The sequence below is a fragment of the Prionailurus bengalensis genome, chromosome A1 (genome assembly GCF_016509475.1).
Source record: "Prionailurus bengalensis isolate Pbe53 chromosome A1, Fcat_Pben_1.1_paternal_pri, whole genome shotgun sequence".
Lineage (NCBI taxonomy): Eukaryota > Metazoa > Chordata > Mammalia > Carnivora > Felidae > Prionailurus > Prionailurus bengalensis.
This window is the reverse complement of record NC_057343.1, coordinates 23036351-23049420: the sequence shown is the minus strand read 5'-3', so window position 1 is coordinate 23049420 and position 13070 is coordinate 23036351. Positions and strand designations below refer to the sequence as shown.

At 39.7% G+C, this 13070-nt stretch overlaps 1 protein-coding gene across 1 annotated transcript in view; it reads left to right on the top strand.

Annotated features, from left to right (window-relative positions):
* Nucleotides 1–582: 582 nt before the first annotated feature.
* Nucleotides 583–13070, top strand: part of ITM2B (integral membrane protein 2B) — a 28675-nt gene continuing 16187 nt past the window's right edge. Inside the window, exon 1 of the mRNA XM_043578773.1 lies at nucleotides 583–1231. Within this exon, the coding sequence (XP_043434708.1) occupies nucleotides 1115–1231 (117 nt within the window). The 5' untranslated portion in view covers nucleotides 583–1114. The remainder of the gene's footprint in view (nucleotides 1232–13070) is intronic.

Below are 13070 nucleotides of genomic sequence, written 5' to 3'. Positions count from 1 at the left end.
CTGAAACATTCTACACTGTATCCACCTTTTTGGTGGAACCAGGACAGAGTGGGGGTGGAAGAGTACAAGATCAACCATTTGTTAAAAGAGCTACACAATCATTAACCCAGTTAACAGTGCAGGCCAGTATCCTCTCTCACATTAGTTATAAGAAGAATCTTTTCAAAATATAATTTTGCCTTATCCTTATTATTTTTTAATTTTGCAGAAAATTACTAAAGACTCATCATTGAGTACCTTGCCTTTGAATCACAAATCACCTGGTGTGCACGTGGGTTTTGTTCAAATCTGCAGCAGAGTGGAACATTTTGTTTTAGGAATGTGAGAAGTACGAAATACAAATCTGCCAAGAGTCTAACTCCGAAGTGCTCTGGGATTAGGCAGGGTAGGTATTGACCTTCCAAGGGAGGGGGTGAAGACATGGCAAGTCTGAGTCCGGTAACGCCCTTGGGTGAGGTCCCAGGAAGATAAAAGTAGTCAGATCACAAGGATAGAGCGTATTAAACATTTCTGCCCTCCACTGGGCCAGTTCCATAACATAGAGAGGAAACGGAGGTGTGGACGCCCAAAACTTCCAGTCTTTGGACGTGCGGTGGGGGCAGCGAGCAGGAAAGGGCCTGCCTGCTACTGCCTGAGGTGAAGCCACTGTGCGCGGCGAACCCAGCAAAGTTCACCTGACTTCGTTACAAACCTGCAACATTGAGCCCGGAGGTAAACTGGGTGTAAAAGAACTCAGAACCGGAAAATCCAGGCCCGCACCCAACGAGCGACCGTCCCCGCTCCCCGCCAACCGGCAAGATCCTGCGTGGGACCTAGGGCGGGGGCAGAGTCTGGCGCGGCGCCCGGCCCCGCCCCTCCCGCCTGCGGTCCCGCCCCTCCGTCCTCCCGGCTCCAACCCCGCCCCCGGGGGTGCGAGCCGTCTCCGCCCTCGCCCGGGAGCTGTGAGGCTGCGGGAGCGCTGCAGCAGTAGCCGCCTCAGCAGCCGCGGAGCCGCTCGCTTCACCTCCGTCGTCGCTGAGCCGCTCCCGGCCGAGGAGGCTGCAGCCGAAGCCAGGAGCCTTCAGCCCTCGCGTCGAGCTCGCCGCCGCCCTCCGAGGGCGCCCCAGGCCGCGCCATGGTGAAGGTGACGTTCAACTCGGCTCTGGCCCAGAAGGAGGCCAAGAAGGACGATCCCAAGTGCGGGGAGGAGGCACTCATCATCCCCCCCGACGCCGTCGCGGTGGACTGCAAGGTCCGAGGGCCGGGGAGGTCGAGGGACTGGGAGCTCGGCCCGGCCCGCAGGGCTACGCGGGGCCCGGGGCGGCTCTGCGCTTCGCGGTGGCGCGGGGGTGCGGGCGAGGGTCCCCGGGAGGGTCTCCGGGCTCTCCTTCTTCTGAGGCTGCTCCCCCTTGCGTGTCCGGCCGCAGCTTCTCCTTTGTAAGAAAGTGCGTGTGCAGGAATCGGTGCTTAACACGGGATCGGGGGCTTGCGAGGCCTGGAGAGAGGGATCGAAGAATTGTGCCGAGTTCACGGTCGTTGTGCAGTCGGGGGAAGGTGCGTTGGGTCGTGACTGGGTTCGTTCCACCTGGAGGCCGGCGGCGACATGCAAAACAACGAAAACAACCACAGAGTTTGGCACTTCCTCCCAGTGTAAATAATGTGCCTAAAATGGCTGACATCATTACAAGCCTAAACCTCTGTTGCTTCCTACTTTCGTTTCCAGGCTGAACAGCACTTGGACTAAGTCCAGCTGCTGTAAGTCTCTTAATTTTAAAAGCATTTTCTTTACCTCCTTTTTCCACGGCCCTTCGGTATTGGCAGGTGAACTTCACTTTGGGGTCTGGAGAGGGGGGGCTGAGGAACGGGTGACGGAAGGAAGCGAAATGACGATCTTTTCAGAGTAGCCTTTGGCTACTGATTTTATAGTTAAAACAAATATTCCCGGTAAAGATCCGTAATTACTGTGTACATGTTAGTGTCAAACCGACAACTGGTTTTTCAATTATATAAGCGTCTTTATGAGGACCCCTTACGCTAAGTGAAACTAAACGGGAGAAACTTGTCCCCAAGTCCCTTATAAAATTCTCCTTTATTTCGCAAACTCCCCCTTTTAGTCCTAATTAAAAATCAGGAGTGGGACCATAATTGTGGTAGCTTTTAGCGGCTTACAATAATAATTCATTTAGAATATGATTGTAATTGTCTCAAGTTAAAAAGGAAAGACTCCTTGCCTATTTTCTACGGGATCTTTGGGCTGCAAAAATTCAGTCCTCTAGGTAGAAATTAGCTGTAGAAGTTATATATGCTGCACAACTTACTTTTTCCTTAGCATTTTTCACGACGTGTTATCAGTAGGGCATACTTAGTTTTTACTTAAAAAACAATAATTGTGTGCAGGTGTGAGTAATAAGTTATTTTTTTTATATGGTTTAGTGAAAGTTACTATTGAAAAATATGGCACTGACATACTATAAAAAATTTGAGATTATGTGAAGCTGGATGTGCCTGTACTTATTTTTTGGGAATGTCCTAGTTAAAAACAAAAACATCAGGGGTTGATTTTTAAATGACTGCCTTGCCTTGAAATAGGAACAGTGAACTGATTCCCTAAAAGGATTAAGAGTTTTGGTATTGGTATTGTTTTCCTGAATCCATTGCAAACAGTCTTGGTCTTAAAAGAAAATGTTTGGAATGCACAGAGGATAATTCCAGTAGCAAATTATTATCCTAGCTCTGTGTTTATTTAACATTCATTGCACCTAAAATAGATTGTCAAGTGCCCTGTCATAACAGTCACAGTCTCAGATACATATAGAGATTTTAATCGTATTATGTATCTTTTAAAAAATCCTATAAATAAATATAATTCCTCCCGTTTAAAAAAAAGGGAGGGAGAAAGCATCAGATGATGTCACTTCAGAGAGCTTTTCTGTTTCTCTGTACTGAAGGAGATTTGAAACTCTGGATGAACGACAGAATTAATTTGCTAGGCAGCTTTAAATCTGACTTTTAACATTTTCTGTCATTTCTGAAGTGTTAACTTTGTTTTCAGATTTTCAGAATTTCTCGCAGTTTCACCATACGCTAATTTTGTTTTCCCAGCAGTTGTGAAAAAGTAGCCATTGGTAGCTCTGTGCTTTGTTTTCTATTTTCTTTTTCTATTTGCTTTCTATTTTCTTAGATCCTATATCTAAATAGAAATACTTGAACTAAGCTGTGAGGGCCAGAGTATTCCTTTGTAACCACACAGCAGTCATGGATGAATAGGCAGATAAAAAAATGACTAATTCTTTTTCTAGCAATAAGCTCAAAGACTTCTTTTCTTCAGTGAGTGACAAAATATTGCTCTACATTAAAAGTAGAACCCGTATAATCAGTCGCTTAACGGTAAATGAAGACTTTGCTTAGTAATAGACGTTGTGAAAGAACTTCTGATCTGCATCTTAGCTTGGGCTGTGATTACATAATGTGCTCTAGCTCCTTGGGGTGACTTTACCAGTAACCACTGGTTTGACTGCCCAGATTCTGCACCGAATCAGCCTTCCTTTTTTCCCCTGGGGCATTTCCTTGCCTGCCTGGTTGGTTGAGAGAATCAAGTAAAGCTAATTATGGACCAGAACTCCTGAACAAGACATTTTTAATACCTTTAAACCCTCCTGGACCTCAATGTCCAAAAGACATTTGTTTCTCAAAATGTACAGTTAAGGGTCACCTGCCCTGATGTCATTTTGGATTCTGGTTAAAAAATGCAGATTCTATTGGTTAGAATCTACCAAAGAATTCTGATCTCTACCACCAAGAATTCTGATCACTCCAGTCATCTGTCTTATGTAACACACATTCCAGTACTTTAATGTTGCTTCTGTCTTTTGCTGTTTCTTTAGCTCTTATTGCAGGTTCCATTGCCCCATTTTTCAGTCTTGTCTTTGCAGTAGCTGTCAACTCCCGACAGCCATGTCTATTGATTATCTCAACGAGCTCGCTATTTACTATTCTTAATGTTTATTTATATTTGACAGAGAGAGAGAGAGAGAGAGAGAGAGAGAGAGAGAGAGCATGAGTGGGGGAGGGGCAGAGAGAGAGGGAGACACAATCCGAAGCAGGCTCCAGGCTCTCAGCTGTCAGCACAGAGCCCAACGCGGGGCTCGAACCCACGGGCCACGAGATCATGACCTGAACTGAAGTCAGATGCTCAGCCAACTGAGCCACCCAGGCGCCCCTATTTACTATTCTTTCACTACATTTTCCCTTTAATTTTTCACCTTCCTCTGCCTGTCCCAACTGTCACAAAGCTCAGAGATAAAGATACAGAAATAGCAGAGTATGACCTCTGTTCTGTGTAACAGGTGAATTTGAAATCCCATGCATGTGTTATGTTAGGTGCAGCAATTCATTCACTTACATTTGTGTCTATAACTTTGAGCCTTGGAAAACTGTTATATATTTGCAGATATGAAAGAAAATACTTAATGTACTGAGTCAGAAGTCCCAGTTTTGTCTTTACATAACTGAGCTTGGGCTTAAGTTTTTCATTTTCTTTATCTGTTTGATGAGCGGGTACAGCCACATGGTCTATAAGGACTCTTCCAGTTTTACAATTTGATGAAGATGTTAGGATTACATAATTATATTTGGCAGGAATTAAATTGTTTTAATTGTGAAAAATAACAACTACCTCCTCACCCTAACCAGACCGTGCCCTTTCTTCTTCCCCATGTTTAGCATGTTACATTCCTTCTTCGTATTAAGTAGCAGTGGGTCAAAGAGAAAAGAAATGGACCAAGGTTTTATGTAATAAACCAATTTTTTATTTTGGGTTACCTCACCAAGAGAGTGCACCCACATGAGCAAGGGAGGGGGCAGAGGGAGGGAGAGAGAGAGAGAGCAAGTGCAAGGGAGAATCTTAAGCAGGCTCCACTCTCAGCTTAGAGCCGGATGCTGGGCTCAATCCTAGGACGCTGTGATCATGACCTGAGCAGAAATCAAGAGTCAGACACTCAACCAACTGAGCCACCCAGGCGCCCTTTGGGTTCCCTCATTTTAGAGCAGTAGTTGGTAACAGCTTTTTTGGTAATGCCTAATTATGAAACACCTTTCCCAATATCAAAACTCCGAAAGGTTAAATTTGCTTCATAGGTATTCCTGCCGCTGTACTGCTGAAAAATAGCATTGCCTCTCTTCTGCCCTGCATTGTGGTTGTAGACGCAAAAGGGAGAGAAAAGGAAACTGCTTGTGTGGGAGAGAAGATGGGGCAGGATGGAAGTGGGAGAAAAAGTACAGGACCACTACCCCAGTTAAGTTCTGAGTTACTCATTACAGAATGGCTATTTGGACTTAGTTCTTTACACTTTCTGGTGTTTCCTGTTTGCATAAATAGGACTAATGGGTTCAGTAATTTAGCTTTGTGGTGGTAGTGGTGGTGGTGGTTGGTTTTTGTTTTTTTGGTACGGATGAAGGGGAAGGAGGAACATAAAATATATGACATTTACTGAAATGTGTTGACCTTTAAAGAAGAGATTGGGAGCTTGGTTGTTTTTAAAGAATCTACATATCATTACCTAGTTGTGTAATTTAGTGCTTGTAAACAGTGGCCAGTAAAAAATTTATAGTCCTTAACATTTTGGTTCTCCAAGAGGGTATTTATCAATAGTTGAAGTGTGAGGGTTTAATATTGGGAGATAAATTAAGTGTCCCCTGTGCATACCACATGACTTGGCAGGACCTGACCCCTCCTTCCACATGCCTCTGGGGTTGCTGCTGCTACTGCAGAGGGTGGACAAGGTTGCATATTGTGCATTTGGAGGACAAATTACCTGCCTGGGGTCTTCACAGTGTCACCTTAAACATATTTTGTCTGTACTAAACAGAAGCAAGTGTATCGTCCTTAGCAAAATAAGCGCATCAGATGTTGTAGAATTCAGCTCTGCCATATAAGTGAATATAAGCGTTTTTTTTTTAACCAGAAATATCTTTTAGAACTCATGGCACAGGCTTAAGTTATAGTTGATTTAGAATTTAACTTATAAAGTTTTCATTATATATTACTAAAGCTTGATGTGCTTTAAACTAAATGTTCATTGTAAGTAAGTAGTAATTCTGGGACATTTTATTTCTCCTTTTCTATCATATCTTAACTTAATATCTAGAGTGCCTATTTAAAGGCATTTTCTTTTTCCAAAAGGAAATACTTTCTGAATTCATATTATAACTAAAGCTACTTGACTGCTTTGTATATCATAGTGTCAATAGAGGAAGATCCAGAAAATATTTATGTCTTTTCAAATACAGAATCGGTGAATTCATCCTCTTAAACCTTTTAGGTAAACTGTAGGTACCTTTTAGGTAAACTTGGCAATTCTTATTAGAGCTTAGACTGAGGAGTTAAGGAATTTGCCATCAAAAGGCTTTTTCAGGTCATAACTCCTGCCTGTTTTAATACAGGATTTGACAGTTCTGAGTTTCTCAGGTGGTTTTTGTCCAAATGATATAGAAAACAGTCACACTGGAACTAGGTTTTCAAGAAGCTTATGTGCAGAGTTATTTCTTGGCTCTCTTATTTTCTTTGCACAACACTTAACAATGAGTGTCTTTTACAGGGTAGATGGCTAAAAGTTTAGAAATTTTAGTACAGATATGACCCAAAGAACATCACTAAAAAATCATTTAGTTGTGATTATCCCCTTTAATTAGTATTTATGATACATATTCTTAATAGCTTTAAAGATATCTACAATATAATCCTCTTTTATGTGTTACCAGCAAGTGAATGAAGAAAATTATTTTAAACAGTTGAAGATTTTTTTTTTTTAATTTTTTTTTTTTCGACATTTATTTATTTTTGGGACAGAGAGAGACAGAGCATGAACGGGGGAGGGGCAGAGAGAGAGGGAGACACAGAATCGGAAACAGGCTCCAGGCTCTGAGCCATCATCAGCCCAGAGCCCGACGCGGGGCTCGAACTCCCGGACCGCGAGATCGTGACCTGGCTGAAGTCGGACGCTTAACCGACTGCGCCACCCAGGCGCCCCGAAGATTTTTTTTTTTAAGCTCTTTAATTGATTTGAGGGGAAAAACAATTTTATGAAGTATTTCTATAATTCTGTCACTTGGGGAAAAATCAGGAAAGAATGAACATAGGCTTTATTCTTATGCAGAAGAATTTTAATCTTGAGTTATAGAAATGAAAAAAGTATTCTTTTTTATATGATAAGAAGGATATGCTGATTTTTCACTTAATGTATTATCTTTTAATGTTGATAAGGTTCCCACAGTAATTATAGGACTTAGATCTAGTGTGTGTGTGTGTGAGTATGTATGTATCAGAAGAGAAATTAATGTTGAAATAAAATTTGTGTAAATGCCTGAACATTTTCAAGTTAAATATCTAGGAACTTTATTTGAAAATTGACACTAATTATGGTGTTAGATATTGGAGATATAAAAATATTTGCGTAAACCTTTTTGGCATAGTTGAATTTCATACTTTAGGAAATGAAGTCTTGATGGGTTTTTGTATATTTGAAAGTTTGTTTTAATGCCAACATTATTATTATTATTTTCTATTTGAGAGAGAACTCTCATGGGTGTATGTGTATGTGGGCTCAAGTGGGAGAGGGGCAGGGCAGAAAGAGAGAGTGTGAGATAGAATCTCAAACAGTCTCCGAGCTGTCAGCCCGATTGGGGCTCTGTCTCAGGAATACTGAGATCATGACCAGAGGTGAAATCAAAGAGTCAGACTTTAACCAACTGAGCCATCCAGACAACCCCTGGCCAAAATTATTTTTAAAAGTTTGTCTGTTTCCCAAAACACCTCAGTGGCTTAGTCAGTTAGGTGTGCGACTTTGGCTCAGGTCATGATCTCACAGTTCCAGGGTTCAAGCCCTTATGGGGCTCTCTGCTGTCAGTGTGGAGCTTGCTTCAGATTCTCTGTCTCCCTGTCTCTGCCCCTTCCCTGCTGTCTGTCTCTCTCTCTCAAAAATAAACATTTAAAAAAAAATTTGTCTGTTTTGCAGAACGTATTAAGATTAAAGCCTAAATCTTGAATTGTTTACTCTGCTTTAAATATGATTATTATGTTTAAAATTATTTAATACAAAGCCCCAAAAGGTGAGTTGCGTTGTTAAATAAATTAGTTGGATCACTGTAGTGTCCAAAAGAAGACCCAGCTTTGTGTTGGGAAAAATGATTTCCAGAGTCCGTCTGTCTGCGTCTGCATTTCTTAAAATTCATTTTCTCAGCCAACCTTTTAAGTATTTCTGTTCTGCTATATACACTCTTCTATCAGTTTTTATCTTTTATTTTGTAGCTTTTGTCTTCAATTTATTTTTTCCTTGCTTTCATCTTAGTGCCAAGAACATTTCCCAAGTGAGACATCAGAATTAGCCGGGGCAATGATAGACTCTTTAAGCAGAGATCACAAACTCAACGCCTCCTGGGCCCAAGCAGATAAATTAGTGAAGCTGGGCTTTTTACCTATTAAACAAGTTAGAATATTCTTCATTTTCATTTAAAAAAAAAAAAAAAGGATCCAGTGTTGTTTGATTCTCCAGTTTTTAAAGGCAAGGTAGAATCAGGGTTTTTATTTGAAACCTGAGTTTTAAATATTAACAACTAATTAATACAGGAATTTCAGGCAAGAATTGACAGCTTGACATGGGCCACTGTTTTAGTCTCCTTTATAGTAGAGAGCAGGGCTGGCAAATTATGGCCCATGTGTTCAAATGTGGCCTGCTGCCTGTTTTCATATGGCCCATGAGCTAGGAATTACTTTCACATTTTTAAATGGTTGAGGGGAAAATCAACCAGTTTCTCCCTTTTGCCCCAGTATCCTCACTCAGTAAAGGGGTACAGATCAGGAAGCCGTTGAGTCTAGTAACTGAGAAATCAGACTAGGCAGTTCTACTTTAGGATTTAAGTCCTATCTCTACTAGCCCTTACTGTGATACTCAGCTCTCTATGTCTCATTTTCTTCTTCTGCAAAATGGTGGGTATGATAATCTGTAAAAAGTTTATCACTGTGCCTGGAATAGAGTGAGAGTAAGACTCCATAGACATTAGCTGCTGTTATTACTACTACCATTACTGTCACTTATAACTACAGCTGTCACAGGGTTTGGCATTCCTTAGATTATTAAATAGCTATGTGATGTGAGACCAGATGTAGCATCTGTCTAGTTTTCCTGTTTGCTTTGATTCCACTTTGCACATGTCACTTGTTTTAAGGAAACTTACCTTAAAGATTTCTAGAAGTAGAAGATTTAAAGATAGAAGTAAAGTTAACGAAGCAGGGCAGTTACTAATTTCAGTTTTGTTTTGTTTTTTTATAGACCAGTGCCCCACACCTAAAGCCATTTTCAGATAGGGTGAGATCCTACTGGCAAATGTTAATGTTGTAATCTGGATCTGGTAACTTGCACAAGTAAGGAAACCTCCCCAAGACTCAGTTCCCTCGTTAGTAGGATAGTGTGGTGACACTGGCCTTCTAGAGAGTTGTTGGGATGAAATTAACAATACCTGCTACATAGAAACTTAAATGTTAAGGCATTTCCTTCATCCTTATCTATTAAAATAAAGACCCACTTTTCTTCCTCATCATTCTTGTTCTGGAATATTACTTCTTGTGTTTACTGTTATTGTTTATCTGTATGTCACATGTCAGTTACATAACAATATTGTTATTAAATCACGCTCTCCAAGGATTCTGATGAGGATTCCTTTCTATAACATAAAACCCTTAGCCTTCAGTAGTTGTATTCATTTTCCTGCGAAAGTGGGTATTTTCCATCACATAAAGGATGTTAATAGAATTTTATAAATTTAATTTTGGGTTTTACCAAGTAATACTTTATTTTAAAATGCAAATAATCCTGCCCTATCACAGAGGAACCCAGTTTTTAAAAATCACACTATAATTATATTCATTACAATGCAAATTTTGAGTGTACAGTTACGTAAGTTTAAACATACGCACCTGAATAACAACCCAATCAAGATAGAATGTTGCTGTCAACTCACAAAGTTCCCATGTCCTTGTAGAGTCTCCTCCTCTCCCCTTAGAGGCAACCACTATTCTAATTTCTATCTTTGAAGATTAATTTGAGGCAATTGGGTTCACTCTGGCTTCTTACGGTCTTTTGTTACCAGAGTGGCCACTAGGCTACACTCTGCCCTTCTGAAAATTAGAAAAGGCTGCCCTCTGCGGTTTTGGTGAGCAGAGCACAGACTGGATTCTGGCTTCACTGATCTCCTTGGCCCTGTATCCTTGTACTCAGAACAATCTGCCCAGCCGTATACGATGATCCTAGCTCCATGTTTCTATAAATTAGTGGTTCTCAAACTTTCTGGTCTCAGGACCCTTTTGTACTCTTAAAAATTGTTGAGGATCCCAAAGAGTTTTTGATTAATGCAGTTTATATCTATTGATATTTACTATATTAGAAATTAAGACTATTATTAACTTAAAATAACAATAATAAACCTATAAAACATTATCATAAATGACAATTTTATGAATACTGAACTTTTCCAAATAACCAGAAAAACTTTTTAAATTTATATTCAAGTCAGTTAGCTGGTTACAGTGTAAACTGGTTATAGTGTAAAATAACCAGAAATTTTTAAGAAGGGTAACACTTTTACATTTTTTCAATACTCTACTGAATAACTTAGTAGAAGACTATTAATAATAGCTGATTCTCACATCAGCTTTTGTGGTCAGCTTATTGTGCTATCACACATTCAGCTTCTGGAAAAGTTGACTATACACTAGTCAGAGAGTGAGAATGAAAAAAAAAAAAACAGTGTCTTAGTTTTTTTATGAGAATAGTTTTGACCTTATGGAACCCCTAAAAGTGTCCCTGGACCACATTTGGAAAACTACTCTCCATATTTGCTTATGCTGCTGTTCATAGTTTTTGTTTTGTTTGTATTTTTTGCAGTTTTAGCTTATCACCTACTGGCTTCCTTATATGGAAAGTGAATATTTAGCCTTTTCTATATATTAACATATTACAAACATAGTCTATTCTTAAGGTATATTTATAGTAATTTCTGGTTAAATTGATATTCTTTCCTTTTATTGTAATTGACATAAACATCATTTACACCTGAGTAATGTAGCTTTATTCTATTTCTTTTCTCATACAAAACCTTTTTATTATCCGTAGAGTTTAAAAAAATGTTTATTTTTGAGAGGGAGACAGCGAGAAAGACAGAGCATGAGTGGGGAGACACTCCCAGAGAGAGAGGGAGACACAGAATCTGAAGGAGGCTCCAGACTCTGAACTGTTAACACAGAGCCCAATGCGGGGCTAGAACTCATGAACTGCAGGATTGTGACCTAAGCTGAAGTCAGGCACTTAACCAACTGAGCCACCCAGGCACCCCATTTTTCTTAGATTTAATCATTGTTTCTTGGGCCAAGGAGAGTTGCTTAATTTTCTATGTATTTATTGTTAATTCATCTTCAGACTCTGACAGCAGGTCCTGCCTGTCTGTATTTACAGACTTACTAGGTAACTCATCGAGTTTTCTGTTTTTCTTGGTGGTATTCCACTTGTCATTCTTCACTTTTGCCATCCCAACTGGTTGTACTCTAAGCATGTTGCTATACAGATGTCCAAGAGTAATTATTATCTTAGAATTGAATTGCCTTTGTCTTTATTCTGTGTTGGATCTGCAGTTGTATGAATCTGAGAAAAAGTGTCTGAAATCAGTTTTTTAAAAAAAACTTTGCTTGCCTGAGAATCTTTATCCTCACATTTAATTGACAATTGGTAATTTATTTGGGTATAAAAATCTAAGTTAGCAATTTTCTTTCACCGTTTTGATGGCATTGATTCATTTAACTTCTGGACTGATGCCATTCTGATTCCTGGTTCCTTATACATGACCAATTTTTTTTCCCCCCTCTAGAAGTTTGGGATTTTTGTCTGTATGCTTTTGGCTTTCAAAATTTTTATTGACATAATTTATTTAATGCCATTCATTTCCATTCTCTGGCTTACAGTTTATTAATTTGCTTATCCCTTTATTATTACTCTGTTGAGCTTTCAGGAAGAAGTAAACATGACTATTTAACTGGAAATCAATAATAGGACTTTTAACTCTGCTGTCTTGGTAGCTTTTTAAAGATTAAAAATGGATTTTATGGTAATAATAGCTAATAATGGAAACCATTATTATCTGCATTATTATCAGCACCATTTTTTAAAGTAATCTTTACACCTAACATAGAGCTCAAACTCATGACCTCCAGGTCGAGTCCCATGCTTTTCCGACTGAGCCAGCCAGGTGCCCCATATTAGCATTAGTTTTAAGGTCAGACAGGATGGCCTAGAAAGATAGATGAGGCATCTTCTGGTTTCCCTCTATAAAGTTCTAAAACTGTCTCCTTCATGAGTTATTTTAGAGACAACTCACTCCCTACCGGCTTTCTGGTTTTGCTTTGTGGCTTTATTACTCTACTTAGGTTCCATTTAAAAAAAAAAAAAATTTATTTATTTTTGAGAGAGAGAGAGGGAGACAGAGAATCCCAAGCAGGCTCTGCACTGTGAGCACAGAGCCTGATATGGGGCTCAAACTCATGAACCATAAGATCACAACCTGAGCCAAAACTAAGAGTCAGATGCTTAACCAGCTGAGCCATCCAGGTGCCTCAGGTTTTATTTTTATAATTAATATCTTGCCTTTTCTATTTATTTTGAAATGTCTATATGCTGGTAAGCCTGACTTATTTTCCTTTGTTGTTTTTGCTTTGTGTGCATAGGATTTTAATACTTTCTGTTACTGTCCTTTGTAATTTGATGAGCAACAGAAAAATCGTATTAATTTTCAACATAATAAATACAATACTACTGTTATAATAGTTAACACATAGTGCTTAATATGAGTCTGCCTCAGTTCAAATAAAATTATGATAGCAGAATTCTGAAGAAACTCAGGCTAAGTCATTTCTGATTGGATATGAGGATTATCCACTTATTACCTGGTGTCACTTCACTTATTATCAGTGTATTTGCATAAGCTATTTAGTCAGGTGGTTTACCTAATAGCCCCATGCTTTTCCTTCCCTAAGATGTACATGGAGTGAG